Source organism: Pogona vitticeps, chromosome 1 (assembly GCF_051106095.1).
Source record: "Pogona vitticeps strain Pit_001003342236 chromosome 1, PviZW2.1, whole genome shotgun sequence".
Lineage (NCBI taxonomy): Eukaryota > Metazoa > Chordata > Lepidosauria > Squamata > Agamidae > Pogona > Pogona vitticeps.
Window position 1 is genome coordinate 278,978,345 of NC_135783.1, and position 24,838 is coordinate 279,003,182.

General features: G+C 40.7%; 1 protein-coding gene and 1 pseudogene across 1 annotated transcript in view; both read right to left on the bottom strand.

The window, feature by feature from the left end:
• The window catches only part of NAV2 (neuron navigator 2), a 676,025-nt gene extending 652,028 nt beyond the window's left edge, over positions 1 to 23,997 (bottom strand). Inside the window, exons 1-2 of the mRNA XM_072985896.2 lie at positions 23,861 to 23,997; positions 14,134 to 14,786 (exon numbers count right to left, since the gene is read on the bottom strand). Coding sequence (XP_072841997.2) covers positions 14,134 to 14,208 — 75 coding nt within the window. The 5' untranslated portion in view covers positions 14,209 to 14,786; positions 23,861 to 23,997. The remainder of the gene's footprint in view (positions 1 to 14,133; positions 14,787 to 23,860) is intronic.
• On the bottom strand, positions 449 to 626 carry LOC140703595 (U2 spliceosomal RNA; annotated as a pseudogene).
• Positions 23,998 to 24,838: the final 841 nt, after the last annotated feature.

Genomic DNA, 24,838 nt, shown 5'->3' on the forward strand with positions numbered 1-24,838 from the left:
TGCACATCAAGTCTGTATGTCTGTGTGATTATGGTGTTGTTTCTTTAATATATTATGGAACTCCATTTCCACACAGAATAACCAAATCCTGACAATAAGAATATCCCGACTTATAACATAGCCTTTGTACTGAGCTTTTAATTACTACTACCAAAGGAAGGGTTGCAAATTTTAAGGGTGGAATGTTATGATATTTTCCAAATACTGTATTAGAATTCTTAAGAGTTCCTGTAAAACAGCCTGGTTTTCAAAGCACTGGTACTATTTTAAAACTGTGAGTCCTTGGGGTAGGGCAAGATAAAACTCTAAATAAGTAAATATTAATCTTCCAGCAGTATTCCCCAATGAGAGGCTTCCTAAGAAATACTGCATCAATGATGGAGAACCCTGCAGAAGTCCCACTACTGTTAGGTAATCAAAAGATGCTCCTAGAATTACTCATAAGCATTTATATTCTTCCCCTGAGATTAAAATAAGATACTTCCAGATCAGTTCTGAATCACATAAACAGTTATCACTGTCAGCACAATCAGAAATCCTCAAATGGTAAGCATCACTTGTCAAACTATGAAATTAAACTGATAAGAACAGATACTACACTTGATCTGAGAAGGCTGAGAAACTATGAAATTAGAAAAATTACAGATGTAGTTCTATCAATGATACTATAGAATTTTAAGAGAGAGATTGAAAGAATGAATGGGTGCAATTCCATCCAAATGTTTAAATTCCCTACATAGGAATTCACCGCTTCCCTAAGGCATGCACTCCCTTTATTAAATTTCAGACTGCCAGTTGTCATCGCAGGAAAGGTTGATTCTGCAAATTTATTCCTATGAACCTAGACCAAAGTAAATGATTGCAACACTTAGATTTTTTGTATTGTGCCTCTGCATGCAAAATATAAAATGAATACATTTCTTATGAATGTCAAACACTCCCCAACCTATTATTCTCTGACACTTCAAAAGGGCTTTCACTCCTTCTGTATATACTCCCTGCTTTAATGGTAAATGCTGAAAAAATTCTATGCCTTGCAAATCACAATTCATAGTTATCACAATCAGTATAACCTCAGCTGACAAAAGACTAGTTTAACAGTGAGGTATTAACTCAAGAAAACCCTAGGCTCCAGAACAATGTGATTTCAAAGCCATCATTTCAGGCTATTGTCTGGGCCAGGTTATGTTTTCCACAATGTATATATACCCTCACAAGCTTTCTGGGATAAGTCTCCAGTGTATTAAGTGGGTGATGCTTGCTCCTAGGGTGATTTAATTTTATAGTTGTAAACCCTAAAAATATTCCAGACATCTAGATTTCAAGGATACAAGAGCAAGGCTACAAATACCTAAGTAAACTGCATTGGGTTCAAGGAGGTTACTACCAAATAATTATATAGAGTATTGCAGTCTCAGTTAGAGATCCTATGCTTATTGTTACTGCTGTCTATAAACAGCTTCCATCTAGGATGAGATGCATGTACCTCATAGAATATCTAGATGTCAGAGAGACTGAAAAAGAAAGCATAAGGCTATATTGCATATCCCTTCAAATGAAACCACTATAAGAACTTTTCAAATGTTAGAATGAAAATAAAATTAGAGTATCTCAGGATAAAAGATGTTCAGAATTTATTGAATTGAGAAAATGATTAACAATTAATGATTAAGGTAATTTTATAATATGATTAGTGATTAAAATAATTAAATAAGTACCAAAGCAAATAACTAATGACCAGCAAATTATAATATATGTTGAATATGAAACATCAGAATAATTTGACCACATAATAAGATCATTCAAGGTAAAATAAATGTGAAAAGACAGGCAAGAAGGAGAAAAACGCATTGGCTGAAGACCTTAGAGATTGGTCTGGGCTCAGCATAATATTACCCTCTGGGTCCTAGTTAAAATGACCACTATGATGTCCAAGAGAAAGAGGACGAAACACTAGGTTTTTTTAATAGAAAACATTTATCCCATACAGTAAATTCTCATAGGTTCTATGAACATAATCCAGTCACAGTTAAGCACCTGAAGTCTTGCTTACTTAATGGAAGAATCATACATATAATGGAAAAACAGAATGTTACCAGTAGGAAAATCTAGAAATATTTATTTTCCATAATGCAGAAACCCAAATGTTGTAGGTCTATGAATAATCACAGCACTGCAGTCTGTAATCCTATGCATATTTATCTGAAAAATCCTTGTTGAACACAGTAGGCCTTACTGATCAGTACAAAATGCAAAATAATGTGTTGCATTGTACCATAATTCATTTTGCATTCTTATTGCTACAGAACAATGTCAAGTCTTCTAGTACCTAAACAGTAATCAGTGCAACCTATCTATCTTTCCATTCACATGTCATTCAAATCCCTGAAACACATTTTAACTTGTTCTATCTGTCGTCGAATTGGTTTCAGAATAATTCAAATGCTACTTCTTATCTGTAAAGACCTAACCATTTTGGGAGCATGTGATCTGAAATATCTGGGCCATATAAATGCAAAACACAAACTGTACAACTGAGGTACAGCTCAACTCTAGAAGTGAAAAAAGTACTATACTTTAAAATTTCCTGCCTAAATGCTTGGTTGGAGACAAATATGCAATGATAAGAATCATCGTCTGAGGGTGGGCGCCCCCACAGTTGGGGATTTGGGAAGCTCCTTCTCTTTTGGGGGGGTGACTCTGCCCACCAGGGATGGAGTCCGCAGCTTTGGGATCCATCTGGACCCGGTGCTTACTATGGAATTCCAGGTAGCGTCGGTGGTCCGTACTGCCTTTTTTCATCTCAGGCGGATAGCCCAGCTGCGGTCCTACCTTGATGTTGGAGCACTCACCACCTTGGTGCATGCGCTCGTAATCTCAAGATTAGACTACTGTAATGCGCTCTATATGGGGCTACCTTTGAGGCTGCTGCGGAAACTACAGGTGGTGCAGAATGCGGCAGCCAGATTACTTAGTGGAGTGAAAAAATTCCAACATATCTCACCCACTCTGGCAGCATTGCATTGGCTGCCCATCCGTTTCCGCATCGACTTCAAAGTGATGATGCTCATGTACAAAGCCCTAAACAGTTTAGGGCCTCGATACTTGGCAGAATGGCTACTCCCACCAAGATCTACCCGTGTCACTCATGCGAGCCAGGAGGTGAGGCTGAGGAGTCTAATGCCGAGACAGGCCCGGAAGGAAAAGACAAGAAATCAGGCCTTCTCAGCGGTGGCTCCTCGCCTCTGGAACAACTTACCTCCTGAGATTCGCGTGGCCCCCTCGCTGGGTATCTTTAAGAATCAATTAAAAACATGGCTGTTTCGGCAGGCCTTCCCATCAGATAATCCCTGACGCCCCTTAACACCTTTTTCCCTCTCTTATTGTTCCTCCCACCTTGTGTAATGTCTTACCATTTAATAATTGTTTTATATATTAATTTTATTGTATTATTTATGTTGTTAGCCGCCTAGAGTGGTCCTGACCCGACCAGATAGGCTGGATATAAATAAAATAAAATAAAATAAATAAATAAATAAATAAATAAATCGTCGTTTAGTCGTGTCCGACTCTTTGTGACCCCATGGACCAGAGCACGCCAGGCCCTCCTATCTTCCACTGCCTCCCGGAGTTCTGTCAATTTTATGTTGGTTGCTTCGCAGATACTGTCCAGCCATCTTATCCTCTGTCGTCCCCTTCTCCTCATGCCGTCACACTTTCCTAACATCAAGGACTTTTCCAAGGAGTCTTCTCTTCTCATCAGATGGCCAAAGTACTGGAGCCTCAGCTTCAGGATCTGTCCTTCCAGTGAGCACTCAGGGTTGATTTCCTTCAGAATGGATAGGTTTGTTCTCCTTGCAGTCCAGGGGATTCTCAAGAGCCTCCTCCAGCACCACAGTTCAAAGGCATCAATTCTTCGGCGGTCAGCTTTCTTTATGGTCCAGCTCTCACATCCATACATCACGACAGGAAAAACCATAGCTTTGACTATGTGTACTTAGCCGCTCAGAGTGGTATAGATTTACCAGATGAGCGGGATATAAATCAAATAAATAAATAAATAAATAAATACTTTCGTCGGCAAGGTGATGTCTCTGCTTTTTAAGATGCTGTCAAGGTTTGTCATCGCTTTCCTCCCCAGAAGCAGGCATCTCTTAATTTCGTGGCTGCTGTCTCCATCTGCAGTGATCATGGAGCCCAAGAAAGTAAAATCTGTCACTGCCTCCGTATCTTCCCCTTCTATTTGCCAGGAGGTGATGGGACCAGTGGCCATGATTTTCGTTTTTTTGATGTTGAGTTTCAGGCCGTTTTTTGCACTCTCCTCTTTCACCCTCATTACAAGGTTCTTTAATTCCTCTTCACTGATAAGAATGACAATAAATAAATAAATACAATAAATAAATGAAATAATAATAAATAAAATGAAATGCAAGAAACTGTACCCAACAGCAGAACTTGCTTAAAAGCAAATCACGAAGTCAGGCATTTAAAAATACATAAATAAATATTAATCATTAATGCATGTCTTTTTTGAACACTACTTCCTTTCACTCTGCGCTTTCAAAAAAAAGCCCTGAAGAAAGATGAGCCATGCAGGGTGCCTGAACCCTTGAGTGACTTTTTCCCAACCTCACAGTATGATTATCAAAACAGGTATAGGTCAACAGCAGTTTCACACAGCTTTCAACAAACAGCCAGTGCAATGTTAAATGTTCAAGAGAGTATGCAGTGGTCTATCCATATATCTCCTGACGAATGCAATGCTATCTGTGAAGTTATATCATACAAAAAAAAAAAACAGCCTGAAGCAAAACAGCGCCTATTTGCATGATAATGACTTATTCCCTAACAAGTACTATAGGAAACTGACACATTAAGAAATTTTGCTGTATAGTATCTGAGAGGCAGATGAATTTACTCATGTGAGGAGACCCTGAAAGAAAGGAATGAAGAGATCATTTTGCAAAAGAACATGTAGTATGCAAAACACATTCTAAATCTGAAACTGCATTTTCCCCCCACAGGAACAGATTGGTCTCATTATGGTAGCTTTAAGCACTGTACTGCACTGTACTACCTCCCAAGTACAGTTGATACATATCTCCACACCCCACAGAAATTACTACTCTGTTATCAAAATTATTTACAGAACATAGTGAATCATATTCTTTTTCCATCTCTAGATCATTCCACCAAAATAGGAATCATATCTACAGAATTTATATGCCAATTGTTCCAGTCTCAAATAAACTGTAGAATGTCATACCATAGGCACACAGAGGAACTTACCCATGACCGTACTCATGGAATATGTTTGGGTACAGAATGAAAATATGGGGGCTGCTTTAATGGAAGCACAGTTTCCAAATCCAGTGAGGTGCTAGTACCCCTCTATTCAGCACTGGCTAGGCCTCACCTTGAGTAATGTGTCCAATTCTGGACACCACACTTCAAGAAGGATGCTAACAAATTGGAACAAGTTCAGAGGAGGGCGACAAGGATGATCAGGGGGCTGGAAACCAAACCTTATTAGGAAAGGCTGAAAAAACTGGGCATGTTTAGCCTTGAGAAAAGAAGACTGAGGTGTGATCTGATAGCACTTTTCAAATATTTGAAGGACTGTCATACAGAGAAGGGGTAAGATCTGTTATCAATCATCCCAGAGTGCAGGACACACAACAATGGGCTCAAGTTAAAGGAAGCCAGATTTCCGTTGAATATCAGGAAAAACTTCCTAACTGGCAGATATGCTTTGATTGTATTCCTACGTTGAGCACGGGATTAGACTTGATGGCCTTGTAGGCCCCTTCCAACTTCACTTTGCTATGATTGTATGGTAATTAAGGAATTTGTGGAGTTACCTTTCACTTATCCAATCTTTGAGAAGGGCCTGCATTTCTTCAAGAGATGTGGCTTACTGAATTCAGGTGCTGGTTCTGAGTAAGGTGTTCTTTTTATGTAAATCAGAAAACATTAAAAGGAGCCAAAAGAGTTCCAGAGATAAGTAACTGCTTAAGAATTTAGTAAGTGCCTAAAACAGATGAAATTAGAGGCTTCCTTTTTTATTTATTTGTCTGTTTAAATTATTTCATACCAGCTTTCTCCCCTTGTGTTGGGACCCTAGGCAGCTCAGAACAAGTAAAATAAGAAATTTTAAAACATTACATAAATATCACAATTAAAAACAACTAAATATGCATTAAGATTAAAACAATCAAGGATAAAAACAATTTTAAAAAATTAAAAACCTATAAGTTAAAAAAACAGCATTCCTGAGATAACATACTGCTTAAAGCAGTGGTCTCCAACCTTGGGCCTCCAGATGTTCTTGGACTTCAACTCCCAGAAATCCTGGCCAGCAGAGGTGGTGGTGAAGGCTTCTGTGAGTTGAAGTCCAAGAACATCTGGAGGCCCAAGGTTGGGGACCATTGGCTTAAAGGACTGCTGAAGAGGAAGGTCTTTGCTTGATGACGGAAGGACGGAGGGAGGGGGCCAACTCCAATAAAAAAATATTTGAACAAGTACAGAGCTCTCTTGCAATGCCTTTGGCTTGCTTTGAGTGTACCGTTATGTCTAGAAGTGTCATAATAAAAAGTGAATTTAAAGAAATCAAGAAGCAGCTGCACACAAATGAAGTACACCTCAGATTTTAATCTCAGACCTTCCACGTTTTTACTAAAATTCACCTTGAGCAATGAATGAAAACCACCAAAAAGGAACAGAAATCTATGCATAATATACAGCTGAAGGTGCCAAATTTTCTGCCTTAGGCAAAGTTTTACAAAATAATATACCAGTGCTAAATCTGATGAATAGATAATGGTATGACCCTTATTACTTTTAGCTATGCAAACTAAAATACAAATAATCATCTCATGCTCCAGGGTGTAAAGAAGAAAGGAAGTTATTTCTTTCCCATATTCAGTGCTGCATGATTGACTTGGCATATTAATGAATGTGGTTAGAGGGGAAGGGGCAAGGTACTAAGTCTTTCTCTTTCTCTAAAGCAGAGATATTGATCACTGCCACAGGCAGGATACCAAACCAGATGGACCACCAGTTTCCTCTACTCTGTCAAATGTTACAACACACAGAGCTATTTTTTCCAAGAAGAAAGAGAAGGAGGGGGAAGGGATCATGGCGTCATGGTCAAAGGAACACAAAATGAACATTTCGTGTAGAATTTTCTGTGTCCCTGCTGCATTCTTTTACCTTCTCACTATCAGTCTCAGGCAGATCATATACCAGAAAAGGCATACTTTGTTTACACTGGGGCTTTGTGTAGTGAAAATCGCAGTGTTAAAGAGCAGTGGCACCTCAGCACATTGAACAGAAGCAGAAGAATAGAATCCTGCTATATAACAGAAGAGAGGACAGTCTGGGATCTCTCTGCCACAAACAGTCTGAACTACTAGAAAAAAGAACTGCAGAAGTCAAAAATCCTGCAATCCCAGCATTAACATGACACATCCAACAATAACTCCAAGATGCCTACATCCAATAATTCTTGTTCAACTTCTGGTTTCATAAGTGGCTGTAGTTTTTCTACAGTTGTACTTGGAAGCATCTGGGACCTACTTACGCAAAAAGGTTCTGAGCTCAACTAGCTGCAGCATAGCAGGGTAATGTGCCAATCACACATCCAGCCATTACTCCACAGGTCCCATGAGTCACTGTCGGATGCCGGCACTCCGCACTGCACCAGGCCAGTGCTGCTCTTCCTCCTCTTCTTGACCTTACTATCTACAAGTGGATCCCATGAAACTTCACCAATGTTTTTTTACTGTACCAGTGTTCAATTGGAACATGGCCACAGTTACAAAGTCTATCAAGACTATAGTAAACTTAAAAACACAATTCATTTTCAGGCATATTTTATCAGTTCAAGTACAGTAATATACACATCTGAAGTCAAGAAAACTGGAAACATTTAGATAGGACTGTACATGCAGAGAACATATTTCATGCCATATTTTTTTCTCAGTAACATCTCTTACCCCATGATAGAAGCCATTCTTCACCATGATGATCAAAATGAGAAGTAACACCTCCACAATTTCCCTTTCCAATCAGCTATTTCAAATTACAGGAGTCATTTTCCATCCTGAACTTACTAATCACTTTTGGACATGGCAGGAAAGCTGTGTGTGATCCTCAGTCAAAATGTCATGTCAGGATTAAGACTGAAGGTGCTAGCTGGAATTTCTGGGAACTGCTATTTTTCTCAAGTTCTCCAAGCTGGGACAAAAATCTCAGGGCAGCCAACACTGAGGAAGAAAATTAGGTTTTGGCATATGAGTTGGTTTTAAAACATGGGCACCCATCCACACGCATTCCCAGCTGATGCCACAGCTCACTCAATTAGCATGAAGGACTTTGTATGTACATTGCAGGGGGAGGGGATTCTAGAGAAAGTTGGTGGATATAAGTAACTTAGACACATAATGCAGAGAGTGGAGCACCACCATTGCAATTTCTGAGCCTTCCTGTTGCAGAAAGCTCAGCAGCAGACCTGCAGCTGGAGTTCTCTATGACTGGCGGTGAACCTCACATAAATCACAACACAGCATATGGCTTGGAAAAACTTGTCACGTACCATATAAGCTGCAGGTGGGTCTGAATGCACTCTAGCAGGAATGGTGGCAGCTGTTACAGCTCCTGGGAGCACTTCATCTCCCTACCCATCTTAGGAAAAAGGTTCTTCCTCCTTGTTCTGGTTTGCCATATTACCTAGTTAGCTGGGTTTCCCCCCATTTTCTCAGTTTAGATTGGCCCAGTGCCCATTTTCATAATCTGTTGGTCCAGAAACAATCATGGGGCCCCTCTCAGCCCTACCCACCTTGCTCTTGTGATACCAGGACCCACCACCTGATATTTCAAAGGCTTGCCTCCTGCTCTCAGGCTTTTGTCTTATGGAATGGGATGCTGCTGACCAGGCAACCCTAGTCAGGAATAGGGAATCTTTTTCTTCATATGACCTTTCTTAGGTATACAATAATTCTTCACTGGACATCCACTTCATATAATTCAAGTGTAAGTGAGCCTGGAGAATAAAACATCCACTGGGCAAATCAAAAAGTATAATATTTTAAAAAGAAGAAGTAGGAAATCACAAGATACAAACACCCTGGCAGTAACACAGTAAACTGTTTTTACATTTCTACTGCAGGGTTATACTACATAAAATGTAATAAAATGCTAACAGTTTTCCACAAACTATTTTCTGGGTTTTGGAACTTGAAAAAGATATAATTTTGGGATAATGACTCAGTTTCCCTATTAGAATGAGAAGCACAAGTAAATTGCTCATAAAGACTTGATTGCTAGGGTTTCACCTTTATACATATAAACAACCTTGAAATATGTACAAGTATCTTATTAAATTTACAGCAAGATGTTATTGTCTGAGTCTTGAAATACCTAAAGAGTGAGAAGGGAAGAGAGAAAGAGAGAGATCTCAAATACAAACACTGAGCTCCTCCTATGATACAGGTAATTACTATGAAAGGCCAGAATTAAACTGTCACAATTCCATTTGGATTCAACCCAGTCAGGAAACACATTTTTACACATATATACGCATGCACACACACTTAGTTTATTGAACAGGACAAGATGTGGAACAGGAGTAAATCTGTGTGGCTTCATCAATGTCATGTTGATTTACACAAGCCTTAAGCAAGACCCATTATTTCAACACATTTAAATCAGTCTGGCAGTACAACAGTGTGATAGTGCAGTTTTAGAATGACTCATAACAAGAGTTTTTCCATTCACAGCAAGGCTACACCATGCATGCTTCATAATTACTGGCTTATTCTTTCCATGGTAGAGACAAGTTTAGTTTCTAAGACCATTAAAAAAACACAGCATATTCAGGCATTATATTTAACAGTGGTGACTCGGGTCTCTATGAATTTAGGTCAAACTTCACCATATGCAGCAATAACAAATTAACTGTGCAGTCTTTCATCTATTTTAATGCACTGTATTTCTGACCACTATCTTACAAAACCCATTTATTCTTGAGACAAAACAGCTCATCAGAAAAGATACTACATTTAAATAACACTTTTTATAAAGATGCTGTTAACTTTGGGGCAACATGTACAGAGCTGAAACTATGGAAGAACTGCCAAACAGACAGGGATATACCAAAGTAGAATCAAGTCTCAAGAGCCCCAAAATATATGTGGCATGTACCAGTCAAGGCTACTTATAAAGCAGACATACTATTCATGTTATTTCAACAGTCATTCAAGCCAGCCTTAAAGTTCTGAACTTGCTTTTCAGTACTTATAGGACAACTTCTATCATGAAACAAGGATTTGGTTGCTGGTGAGGTAGTGGAAATGCACCTCAAGTCTCCAGCGTATGTTATGAAACCATGAAGAAAATACATGAGAAACACACAGCAAATAAAACTCAATGTATGTGGAAAGTCCATATGCATCATATCTATCACACCAAGAAAATACTTAAAATTATCTTTTAATGACCTTAAAATCTGTACTTAAACATAGAATACCAGTTTGCCTCAAACAGTAAATTCATTAATTAGCATTTATTTAAAAAACAAAGAAAATCCCACATAAATAGAACAATGTGTGCATCCCATCATGATTTTGAAATCCATTAATGTCTGTGAAAACCTGAATGAGAAATTTAGTAACCAAGTATATCAGCCTAAACAAAATTAATAATATTATGTTGTAGCACAATAAGTTTGCTTTTACTACCCTGCTTCCCCGAAAATAAGCCCTAGTATGATTTTTCAAGATGCTGGTAATATAAACCCTACCCCCCATATAAGCCCCAGTTAAGTAAAACCCCACTCTTCACCATTGTGCAGCAACCAGAAGAAGATGACATGATTGTATTTGAATAAATGTAGATTATTGTACATGAAAAAAAATCCTCTGAAAATAAGCTCTAATGCATTTTTGGAGCAAAAATTAATATAAGACCCTGACTTATTTTCGGGGGGAAATGGTATCTACACAGGTTAAATGGATTCTTGCCAAACTAAACAATAAAACTAGGTGAACCTATAGCAATGTTTGCATGGTTCATGATGAACTTATTACACTTTCTTCTCAAAAAGAGGCAACTCTTAGTTCACTAATTAAGGAGGAGTTCCTGTTTAAAACTGCTAATCTACAAAGATGGAAAACTTCCCAAAATTATTAAAAGCTATCAGAATTCCCTACATAATATGCTTGCTACAATGAGCCCAGACTAGAATACCAAAATCTTCCATAATCTACATGAATATTTTTATTGATTTTGGCAGATCTATATACATGATTCATAAACCACATTCCTGAACTTTAAAGTTAATAGTCACCCTGGATTTAGCTATGTAATTCACACTAAATCCATTAAAAATGTGCAAGTAAATTCAGTTCGGCTCTGGACACGATTAGTGTCAATCCCATTTTAATTCTGCCTAGGAACTAATAAATCAATGAATGTAAAGCTTCCCTGCCATCACCATGACTTGAGAGAGGCAGGAACAGACTCCAATTTTCTACAGCTTTCTGATGGCCAATCTATAACCACAACACTACATGAGATCAAACCAGACATCAGGCTAATAACACTAATTAAATTCAACATCCACAAAAAGTGGTTATGAAAAAGCAGATTAGTGACTGTGCTAAAAAAAAACGTATTCAAGAAGCTATGCTCAGCAATTTCCATTTTACACAGGTAATGCAGGTTATATGAACAGCAAGCACCACAAAGAACATGTGCACATTGTTTTCTCTTGCACCATTGACACACAGATAAGTACTAAATCTTTGCTGTCTTCTCGTATCACAAGGAAAAAACAAGGGAGCTTGCTAATTTAATGTCATTTCTTTCTTATTTATTCATGTAGGAGTCCAATTTCTTGCAAGTGAACAAATCTGTCCCAATAATTAATTATTAATGAGAGATCGCAGCCAGGCAGGCAGATACACAACAGCTCCCAATTCACATTTTCTAGACAGTCAGCAAGGTGCCCCCCACTCAGCAAACAGTTTAAAAGTCCAAATTATTATTTCTCTCCATAAGCTTAAAATCTCTTTCACCTAAGTTTCTAAACCACATCCTTTTCCCTCAGAAAAAAATTACATTGGAAAGGGAACATAATACTCTATTAAAGTGTTGTTTTGCAAACATAAGTAAGAGAGAGATCACCCAAGCGTGAAGAGTCATTAAAATGGATCCTACATATATCATTATAAATTTAATAATCTCCATGACGGCTAGAGTTCAAGTTAAAATGAATGTCAGCTAAGCATGACCAATTGATGTTATCCCAGCTGCCACTGAGCCTCACTTGGGGTTATATTATAGTTTCAGAGGCCCCATTTTACATGTGCACTAAATACCCAGAGCCAAGAGCAGATGGGAGATGGGAGGCTTCTGCACTTATCAGCCTTTCAGTCAAAACTACATATTAATATTGGTAAACTGGTTCAACAAAATCTTGGTGTCAATTCTGCTGTCAAGGACACCAAATATTTCTCTCACAAAGCCTAAAAACCTCGTATACATGAAGCTTAAAATATATTAAAACCCTCTTATAAATTAAGTGGATAAGAGGGATTTTCTTTCAGTGTCTATTGATTATTATTTCCACCTCAGAATGAGGCTGTGAAAGTAAGAAGGGAAGACTTGCTTGTCAGCTTCAGCCAATATCATTAACATGGCACAACAGAAAAGAAACCAAAACAAAACACAGAGGTAATCTTTAAGGATTCCCTAAGAAAAGACCTGCATTTTAACTTTGTTTCAAAACACTACATAAGCTTTTATTATCAGAGGGGGGTGGATTTTATTCTTTAAAGAAATGAACAAAAGAAAATCAAACACAGACTCCTTCTCACTTCATTATCTCTCATATCAACTGGCATTACTGAAAAATACATAAAGGTCAATTATCATTTTGCAACTCAACTGTATAAACATTTTAAAATTTGCATGTTTCGGCCTCATTTAAACAGAACTCTCAAAAAGAACCTGAATATGTTATACTGGCCAGAATCCTACTGCTATTCCCTTCTAGAGTATACCTACTGGCTAAAATCCTGTTGTTTAGTGCAATAAGTCCTTAATAAAGTAGGATAATTGAAGTAGCCGGGATTTGGGGAGTCAACTCCTCCACAGGTTTCTTTGATTTGACTGGCCTACTCTGGTTGTGTCTTACTGCATTAAGCAATAGGATTTTAGCCACTGAATTAAGTTACCTAACTGCTGATCCACCATTCAAATACTGATTCAACAAGTCTACTGTAGTTGGGGCACAAAATAATTCCCAAACTTCCATACCAACAACACATCACATTTAACAATTTGCATGAGTCACACCATAAAAATTTTTTAAATCTTCAATTGCTCCAATTACTACTTTTCATTATTACTAAAGGATGATAAAACCTTATTAGAAATTAAGCTCCGTTCCAACTCAATTCCATGTACAAATCAAGGTATACATTAAATACCATTGAAGACATCAGGTGTCTTCCACTGAATTCCTGATTGTCAACAACATTAAATAATCCTTTCCTTGTTAGCTTTTTAAAAGAATGAAAGGTACATAGTCATTTTCAAGACAATTTAGCAAATCCAAAGAAATGAAACATTTCATTCAAGCCTTAAAATCTTATGCCTTGATATCTTGTAATGCCACTAAATATAGTGTGACTTACTTATGGGTAAACCTGCACAGGATTATACTGCATAGTTATGAAATCAAGAACTTAAACTATTCAGCTGTTCATAAATTACCCCCCTCAAAAAAACAAAACAAAACAGGAAAGCAAATAATAAGTGAATATAACTTCATCTTCCTCACAGGTGGCAACAGACTTTTATTATTAAAAATAATTTTCCTACATCTTCTTTTCTTTCTCTTATTCTCTCAAAAATCTGAGAAGCCTTCCAGTTCTTTGCTCCTCGCTCGCCACAATGCATCCAGCCAATTAAACAAGATCAGTGTTCAGTCCGAGGACACTCAGTTACTATCAGTTACAATACTGAAAATCGGCAATAGATACAAAAATTATAAGTGGCATCTGAACTCCCTAAATCATGCTCAGCAATTTAAGCATAAAATGCCACTAGTGAAGTCTTGTCACTTACTCTTTTTTGATCTTCCAGTCCATGTGTCACAGGCCTTCTTTTCTGATGCTGACTAGACTCTGGTCCAGATTCCATTTCCCTTGAAACAATATTCCTCACGTCTCCTGAAGCTTTTTCTCTCAAAATCCACAGTATGAATACGAAAATATCAATTGTGAAATTTAAAAAATATATAGATATATATACAGCCTTCAAATCTTTTATTTGTTTTTTATAATCCTTTCAGAACTCTGGTGCAGCATAACTGCTAATTATCTCAGCAGACAAACATTGCAAATTACCTTTATTCCCTATTTTAGCTCAGATGTAGAATTCCACTGATGTGCCCTACAGGGGGATGGCAGAGCTGAATCCATATTTAGTAGTCTGTGCCACATCACTGCTCCACCATCCTCCTCATTCCTCCACCAGCATCCTCTTCATTGCATGCTCGGCATGAGTAATTTATATGTCAATAAAGGTGTAAATGTGCATTCAGTCCACTGTGCTGATCTTATCGGCATCCCTCTTCTAGGCCACCTTCCTCCCATAAATCATTGTAAGCACTTCACGATGATAATTGCTTTCTGCAAATCTAGGAAGTGTACATTACATAAAATCATCCATGCAATGGCGTCATCATCATCATCTTCTTCTTCCACACAAACAAAGGCCTAAAAAGAGAAGAAAAACATATTTTATCTGTCTGTGAAATCAAAGGGCCTTTATGCCTACTAGTAACTACAACATGTGAACTTATACACTTTGCACACATAATATTCACAAAACATCTCAAAAACACCAACTCTGTACAATTATGTAGCAGTTTGTTGTTTTTACCAGCAGTTTTAAAAGGTATTATTATCAATGTATCTGACTGTAGAATATTTAAAACAGCTTATCACAATGCTGCCACTGCTGATACTAATTCAATTAGAACTATTAAATAATATGTCATGGGGAAAGGTCCTAGAGAAGCCTTTCCCAGCCTTGGGTGCCCAGATGTTGTTGGAGGTGGCCAAAGCTAAAGAACCTTTGAGCATGCTGGAACCATTCAGAGCACTAACTAGTGCTTACATGGAAGTAGCCAGTTGGTTTGACCCTTTTCAACCTTTGGCCTTTGGTGGTGATGGTGTTCTCAAAAACAAAGCTCAAAAACACCTGAAAGACTAGAGGTTGATTGATCTAGATATTCAGTACTGAAGAAGGAGAGAAAGAACAGCAACATCAAATATGGCAATTTTTAGGAACAACAGACTGTTATGTGTGGGTGGTCATTTATATATCACCAAAAAATAAGACAAAAGAGGATAAAGATTTACAAAACTCTATATGTGCTGATTTATACGAATTGTGAAATAATTGCTATAATTTATAGTGGAACTGGGTTCCCGGTGTGGTGTAGTGTACAGAGTGACAGACTAGGACTCTGGATTAGAATTCCCACTTGGCCATGGAAATTGACTGGAGAAATGGAAATGGTAAAACTACTCCTTAAATATCTCACTTATCTCGAAAACCCTATTAGGGCCGCTCATAAGTTGGTTCTGACTTGACAACAACAACAACAAATAGAACTTCAATACTTCTCACTATGATGGGGAAGTATGGGAACAAGTGACTAGTCTGCTCTCCAGGTGCTAAGAGTCAATGGGCAATTCCAAGGCCCATGATTCCCCTCCTAAAATACCATTAATTCAAGCTTGGATTTCTTCACCCTTGAACTAGACAACTTACCTCTGACAGCACTAAATAGAGGTGGCCCTTTGCAGGGTAGGAAACATGACTACTACAATTTCAGATAGGAACAATCATCATAATGAGAGTGAAAATACTTTGCTTGCCAATGAACTCAACTATTTTTGGACTACAAACAGGAAGGAAAGGAGCCAATGTGATTTTGCTGGTATTTGGAACACAGATCCCAGAGGTTATTCTAAAACTTTTGTATCCTTAGGTGAAGGTAAGAAAGAAGATAGAATAGAGGACCAGGAGTTCATGGGCTAAATCCCAACTAAGTAGACCCTCTGAATCAACAAATAACTTGCAAGTTGATACTAATTAAAGTTCCATTGATACAACAGGAACTATGCTATTTCAACTACAGTATCATGGAATTTAGGCCCATACCATCAACCCATGAATATGAGGACATTCAGCAAGCAAACATAGCTTTTCCAAAGAAATACAAGAATGATGAAACACAGACTGGTTATGCCCTCAAATCTTAATCATTACATTCAGGACCCAAGGAGGCTGTTCCATTGGTGGAACTATGACAGGTGAGAACAATCTCACTGCAGTTGCTCTATCATGTAACTAAGCCATGTGTCACCATTGCCAAATCAGACGTTTCCAGGAACAGTCACAGCTGGCTGTGATCTTGCCAGCTGTCATCTACCTCTTTTTTCTTAACTTTATCCAAAGAAGCAGTCGTCACACTCAATTCTTCTAATAAAACTGGTTTATTATTTAACGTATCTTCATCAATTTTTGAGTCTTGTTTCTCATCATCCAAATTCAACAATACATCATAAGTCTTAACATTATTAAAATTGGGTATCTCTTCATGGTATGACAATGGGGAATAACTAGTAACACCGTGAAACCACTTGGGTTTGGCACTCATCAACTCTGACATGTTCTCTGCCCACTTCAATTTTGTGGATTGAACGTCAAACCTTCTTGGCGTTCCCCCTTTATCAAGCCATGAACTGTTCTCCGTCGGGGTCTGAAGGGGCTGAGCCCATGGGATGTCTCTGGACTCACTATACATCTCTGCCTTTCTCTTCTCTGTTCTTCCCTTTTTACCCATGCTTTGTACTCTTTCTTTTGCTTTCTCTCCTCTGTTTCCCTCCCAGTAAGGTGGCTTTCTATACATCTGTTGTCTCCATTCCTTTTCAACGTACTCACGGGGCACTCTGAATTCCACCCACTCTCCTGTCCAAGAGTCTTCTTGGATCAACTCTACAAGCTTTTCTTTTTCCTCTCTACTTTCTCTTCTCTTCTCCAACATGCTTCTACCTCTCCCCCTCCTTCTTCCCCCTTTTTATCTTCCTCTTTTCCCGCCTGATTTCCGCCCCCTAAGTCTCTTCCTTTATTTCTAATTTACTTAATTCCCTTTCTATAACTCCCGTCTCTTGCTCTTCTGTCTTTGTTTGAGAGTCCGACAGTAGACTCTCCTGATCCTGGTTGAGGTGACTCTTTGCCTCACACTGGCGTGCTAGTTTTTAACTGTACAAATGCACTCCTGGCCATTGCCAAAACCTGGCATCCAGACTAAGTTGTAATATTTACGTGACTGCACCTTGATTCAGTTCTTCAGACACATGTGAAAGTTCTTGCCACAGGGATTATATAAAAATCAAATACAGGCAAGAAGAAACATGAGCATTGGCACAGCAGCATCCCATTCCACTTCACAATTACAACTCCAGTTTGGCAGAATAAAGATAATTATCCAATGATCGAATGACATGCTGTCCATGGAACCACCTGCATAATATAATCTCACCAAGATTAAGTAATTTGCCATTTCTGATGCTTACTCTTAAATTTTCAACCAAGCACAGAAGTGTAGTACTGTACACTTATTTTTGTAAAATGGTACAGAAAAGCAGTCTGCCACTCAGGATGTGCACAGAAGTCACACAATTGTCCATCTTTGCTCTCAGTTCTGAAAGAACAGCTTCATTCTCTATGGTCCATTCACTCTTAATGAATCTAATCATACATGGGTTGAGCTAGACATTTTATGCTTCTGACAGCTTTGGCATCTGAACATTATGCCCTCTCCAAACCTGTACCAGTGAGACACATTTAGTTTGTTTTTCCAGTCTCACTAATGGCAGTGACAGATATCAAGCCTAAATATTACAGGAACAGCTCAATACAGAACTATCATTTTGGCAGAAGCCCTCCTCTGAATGTTACATCTACTTCTGATGTAATCAGATATATTCTAGTGACCTTCCATTTCTAGCCAGAAATTAAAATATCTAGAATATGCAACCAATTTAAGCAAACTGAATGCACTCAGTGGGAAAGAGATTGTGGACTGCAAGTCTTAGCCCAGCCCAAAGCAACTCCTGTTGATCAGATGCTCTGATTCTATATGTGCACAAATAAGCTCATTCATATGACCTTTGGATACTCAAAAAAATCTTTTCCTGCAGAGTGTATACTTGCCTATTATTTGTACACTCAAAGCATATGTTCTTATGACTCACTGAATACGTACAGCACAAGTCTTGCTGTCATGACATGGCTGCCCCTCACTCTACATGCATTCAGCATACTCATATTTGTTCTGTGAACTGGGTAACATAACAAAGGAGAGCTGATTTCCTGTGCCTTTAAAAGCTGTGCAGAAAGGAACAATTTTGTCAGTCTCATGACTCAATTAAACCTACTAAGCCCCCTATTCTACACTATAATCAATAGTTCAGAAAGCACTATTGCATCCAATGGTGGTTTTGTATGAAGGGAAAGCATTTCTCATGCAAGACAAGTGTTTTGCCAATCTCCCTCCTCATCTACTGTACCTTTCTTTTTGCTCTTTTAGGCTTGGGGAGTGAAATAATAGGGAATTCTATTAAACAATTGGGTGGGAATCTAGTGCTTTGCCTCATATTAACAAAAACACTGATTAGCAGCGCAAAGCCCTTTCCAGATACTGTACAAGGGAATTCCACAAGAAATAGAACCAGGACTACTTAGCGACTCATAACAGCAGTACATATTATGTGATATATAACATTTCTGTTACTCCTGTGCTTTCTGCTGTAAATACATAACATGTACAAGTAAAATGTGTATGTACTTTCTTAAACATCTGTGTGCACACTTCTGTGAAACTTAACAGACCCAATTTTCTCCACATGTGTGCATACAGATGCTCAAATATTTGTCTATATGCGTATTTTACTTCCACTCTATGTGCCTGCTTCAAAAAACACTACTGTCGTGTTTCCCACAATAACATTCCTAGCCTCTGGGAGAAATCTATGTAGCAAAATGGCAACATACTGCCTTACCTCAACAGCATTATTACAGTCTTAAGCCACTTTATTGCAAATGTCCTATAAACTGCCGCAATGGGGGGGGGGGTTGCCCTTCAGTGATTTCACCATGATGTGGCACATGAGACTGCATCAGTCACATCATGTTATGCCAAGCTGTGATAGCATGACATAACCAGTGCAAATAAGGACAGCGTGAACAATCCTCTGAAGCAGAAAAAGTGCAATCTCTCTCTCTCTCTCCCCCAAAGTCCCTTTGTATATTTCCAGTTTTCTGAAAATAACCTCCCCCTCCCTGATTAATCTCAGGGCACGCATGAGTGGAAACAGGAGTTCACAGCCAGGCCTTCTAGGGCCATGCAGGTAGAACTAGGTGCAAAAAGGAAATGTACACAGTTGAAAAGCTTAAACAATATTTACTTTCAGAAAGAGAGCAATACCTACTGCTAGATGAGGAAAGCAAAAACTTCAAGCATTTATAAATAAAACTTTGTTTTATCCTACCAAGAAATGCTTCACTTCTTTTCCTTTCTACATTTTTTCCCTTCTGCTGTAAATTAAAGGATAATTTGTCACTGACAAGAATTGTGATCAGGAACACTAGCGAAAAAATATGTCACAAAACATGCTTTTTTCAAGACAAAGTATCCTTCAGCCTCCATCACAGAACAGTAATTCAAGGCCACACTGCCCCTTAATAGAACAAGATAGTTATATTACCACCCACAACCTCTGACACTCAAACTGGAATGTCATCATCACATTTATGATGTCTCACAGAATTCATGGTTATGCTGTTCCCTTAGGACATAACAAATCCTGTGTGGGTAGGTTACACTGAGAAGCAAGGATTGGCCCAAGATCCACCAGAGACCTTGATGGATGAACAGAAATTTTAATATACATCTCTCTCTCTGTTCAAGTAAACCGTTTTGTCTAGATCAGTTCAACCAGCACATTAGAGGAGCTATCCCTCTTATGAAAACCTCCCATATTTCCTTCTCTGGCAGTTAAAAAAGAAAGCTTTGAAGTTAGAAGACAAAATCCTGTGCATGATTGTATATTAACAAAGACTGGTTTGTGTGAAACTTGCCCGTTCCAATGAAATCCCAAACATAGAACACACCTGCACAACTTTATTTTGGAGACTACACACAAACATGTGGCTGTGGACATTCCCAATCATAACAGGCAATTTATACCATGCTCATGCTCTGTCCTTTTACACAAAAGCTACATAGGTGAAACAAACCACTGAAGGAGAAAAGGTACCTGCATTTTTCCTTGGATTACTTCCAAGTTTATTTTTGGCTGATACTATACCAATCCATGCAGGGAAGCAGATGCTGTGCCCTAAAATGTCAACAGCTGATGGAGGCCCCAACAGCTACGTTTGCATCAAAACTGGCTTTAGCCATTTTACTGCCAAAGAGAGAAGGTGCCTTGTAACTCTTTAAGTCAAAGGTGCATATTAACAAAGGCCTGCCAAGTTATTGTGGCACCTGAAAGTGAACATCTCACAACCATCTTTCCCTTCTCTGGTGGCTAAAAAAGAATACAACAATAATAAAATAAATAATCAACACTGCTCTTCATGAACCCGATACCCAAACTCAGCTGTCTCATTTTGTTTAACAGCAGGGCCAGCCACAACAGGCAGAAACAGCCTGCTCCATCTGTGCAGAGCATTGCTTTTCATGCACACAAGGTATCACAGGCCAGGGCCCACTTTTTGGAGTTGGGCTTAAAATCCTAACAGTCAAATTATACAGTCTCCTCCTGAAGTTTTCCCCCAAAAAAGTATAAAATTTATTTATTTATTTATTTATTTATTTATTTATTTAAGAAAGAAAGAAAGAAAGAAAGAAAGAAAGAAAGAAAGAAAGAAAGAAAGAAAGAAAGATATTTTTACCCTGTCTTTTTACTTAAAAAGGACCCAAGGTGGCTTAATAATTTAAAGACAGTCTTTAAAGCTAAAACAATGAGTATACAAAGGTGACTTACACCCCAAAAAAGCATACAGAGGAGGGGCAAGATCTGTTATCGATCATCCCAAAGTGCAGGACATGCAACAATGGGCTCAAGTTATAGGACACCAGATTTCAGTGGAATATCAGGAAAAACCTCTTAACTGTTAGAGCAGTATGACAGTCGAACCGGTAACCTCAGGAGCTGGCGAGTGCTCCAGCACTGGAGGCATTCAAGAAAAACTTAGATAATCACCTGGCAGATATGCTTTGATTGTATTCCTGCACTGAGCAGAGGATTGGACTTGATGTCCCTTCCAACTTCACTTTTCTACGATTCTATGAGAATATTTAAAGCTAGATGGCAAGGAGAAGTAGAGAGGGGTGTCATCTGTATACTGGTGACACCATACCCCAAAACTCAGGACAACCTTTCCCAGTGGTTTCATGTACTGCAAATGTTACATAACATAGGAAACAAAACAGAACCCTGAGAGACCCGACAGACCAAGATACTGAACAGGCATCTTCCAGCACCACCTTCTGAATTCTCTCCTCCAGTGCCTCCGAGTCCCATCTCAAAGAGACAGCCCAGAAGGATATCATGAGCAATGGTATCAAAAGTCACTGAGACGTCCAACAGAACCAACAGGGGACACTCCCCCATATCCAGTTCCCATCATAGGTCATCCATCAAGGTGACCAAAGCAGTCTCCAATAAGCTAGTCCATTTCAACACAGGATAATCTTTCAAGAGATATCTGTCTGTAAATCTAATGGTTTTTCCAGCAGCGATGTATGGAAGTGAGAACTGGACCATAAAGAAGGCTGACCACCAAAGAATTGATGCTTTTGAATTGTTTCTGAAGGAAATCAACCCTGATTTCAAAATCAACTGGAAGAACAGACCCTGAAGCTGAGGTTCCAATACTTTGGCCATCTGATGAGAAGAGAAGACTCCCTGGAAAAGACCCTGACGTTGGAAAAGTGTGAAGGCAAGAGGAGAAGGGGATGACAGAGGACGAGATGGATGGACAGTGTCATCAAAGCCACCAACATTAATTTGACTCAACTCCAGGAGGCAGTGGAAGACAGGAGGGCCTAGCGTGCTCTGGGCCATGGGGTCATGAAGAGTCGGACACGACTTAATGACTAAACAATGACAACAAATCTAATGTTCAAATATCTACCAACAGGTGCCGCTTAACAAAATTTATTACTAAGTCGTCCCATCATAAATCATGTCCTTTCAAAAGGCCACAGTATCATAAAAGGCAACAAGCTAGGGATGTGGAGAGATCAATAAGCACATTTTTATATAAATATGTAAAATTGTTTTCACACTGTTTTGGACACTGTTCCTGTTTTAATGTGCTTTTCATGAATAAAACAAGAATGTACTTAGGAAATCTCACAGTTAAGATATAACTGTCCAATGTGAAATGATACTGTCTATGCACTTTTGCTTAAGCATTTAGCAGCATAATTAATAAGCACTTTATGGAACAAATCAAGTTCACCTAACACAATATACTTTGCAAGAATCCTGGTAACCACCTAAGGTCCACAATCTACCTTCAGTCCAGCATCAACCTTGCTTGTAAAACAATACTTTGTGACACAAATCCAGGGAATCTTGGCCCACCACTGCCCCTTTCAAGAAGCAAATAGTATCTTCCTTTTCCAGAGCCTGCTTGATGGTGCCTGTTCCCTTTGCAAATGAACAACTAATCACAGAAGCTGGAAAAGGAAAGCAAGTATACAGCACTTAGGAGCTACAAATGTGACTGGCAAAGGAGAAGGAAAAGAAGACAGAGAAAGAGACCTGTGTATAATCAATCCACCAGCAGAATTTAAAGGCTCAGAACCATCCCAGAGCCGGCCTGTCCGTGAACCCTTCGTTACCTTCTTCTGCCAAGGGAGGAAGGGGAAAGCGGACCTGCTCTTCCTCTCCTCGCCTTTGACAGGAGGGTGTAACGCACAGCCAAAGAGAGGCAAAAGAGGCGCCACCGGATCCGTGGCAGGCAGGGATGGGGAAGAGGCAACCGCGGTGCCTCGGCGGCTGGGCTGAGCGGCGGCACCAGCTATGGGGCTGCCGCGGAGGAGAGCGCGGCTAGCGGGCCAGTGGCCTTCTCGGGAACCCCCCGCGGGGGCGCAGGCAGGCAGGTCGCTGCTCCCAAGGGTGGCGGCAGTGGCCGCCCTTTTGCACGCAGGGACCGCAGAGGCGATGCCGGCAGCCGGGAGCGTTGCGCCTCCCCCCCCCCGGCTGCCCCCTTCCCGCCTTTCTCTCTCTCTCTCTCTCTCCCACCCACCCCCGCGTCTCCTCGGGAACGTCCTCTTGGGGAGGGGGGGCAGCCCGGCCCCTCCCGGCCCGTCGGGACTGTCCCGCGGGCTCCTGCAAAAAGGGGTCTCTGGGCAGGTGGGCAGGTAGGCGGGCCGGCCGGTTCTGCCTTGCGGCCGGAGGAGGGCGACGTTCCTCGCCCCCCCCCCGGAGTCTTCCCGAGAGCCGGTCTTTTCTCTGGAACTGCGGGCAGGTGTGTGTGGAGGGGGAGCGGCCGGGGAGGAAGGGTCCCCTCCGCAACTCTTCCACTTAGACCCGCAGCGCCAGGGGCCGGGGCCCCGTCCTTCCTGCTGGCAGCTCTTTTACGCGAAGAAGGAGATCGGGGAGGAAAAAAACTTTCGCATTCTTCCACAAAAGCCGGCGAGAGCGCCAACTGCGAGGCGTGAGGATGAGCAGCCGCCTTTTTCTTTTTTTTGTACCTGTCCCTCCGAGGGCGCGCCTCTCCAGAGGGGCATCCAGCTCCGCCGCGCTTTCTTGGTCCTGCTCCTGGTGTTGCTGCTGCTGCTGCTGCCGCTGCGCCTTCAGCACCCCAGGCGCCTCCATAACCCCCGGGGTCGAGGGGAGAGAGAGAGAGAGAGACCCTGCCCTTCAAAGCCCAGCTTTTCCCGGGGTGTGTGTCTCCGCTCTCTCTCTCGCTCTCGCTCTCTTCCTAGGGCTGGGGCGGCCTCTTGGAGAAGCCTCCTCACTCTTCCCGGTTACCTTAGCAACCAGCGAGCCAACCAGCCCAACCCTCTGGGCGCGCCACGTGCTTCCGCGGCGGCCAATGGGAAGGCAGCGGCCCCGCGCGCTTGGGGATGGAAGAGCCACTTTTAAGTCGGGACAGGAGAGTTTGGCGCTTGGGGGGGGGCGGTTGGAGCGACCCCGGGCTCTGGGCGCTTTGGCTTCGTCGAGGAGCGGGCGAGCGGTCGGGCATAGGCCGGCGGCCGGCGGATAAAGTGGCCCGCCACGGCTGAGGAAAGAAGGCGGCGAAGTGTTCAAACCTGGGGTCCGGAGAGCATTGGGAGTAAATCTCCCGCGGAGCAATGCGCCCTTGGCGTCTCTCAGTTCTGGTTAGGACGGCTTGGCGGGGAGCAGGAAAAAAGAGGTGGAAGGGAGGTTCTGGGCTCTGCGAGCCGACTTCAGTTAAGAGAGGGGGGGTTTGTTGCCCCGTCTCCCCCCCCCCATGGAGGGGAGGAAAGGAAGAGCATCGAAAGGGCCCGCGCAGCGCACTGGAAGCCTCCTCTGACGCGTCCTGCCTGGAAGAGAAAGACACGAGGCGCGCTTCTTCGCGCCCAAGCGAGGGCGGCTGGTCATGAGCACCCGCTGGCTCATGAGAGAAAACTTGGTGGAACCCGCGCAGAACGGGGATATCAGCTCGGTGCTGATGGTGAAACTGGGGTGGCTAATCCGGATCAAAG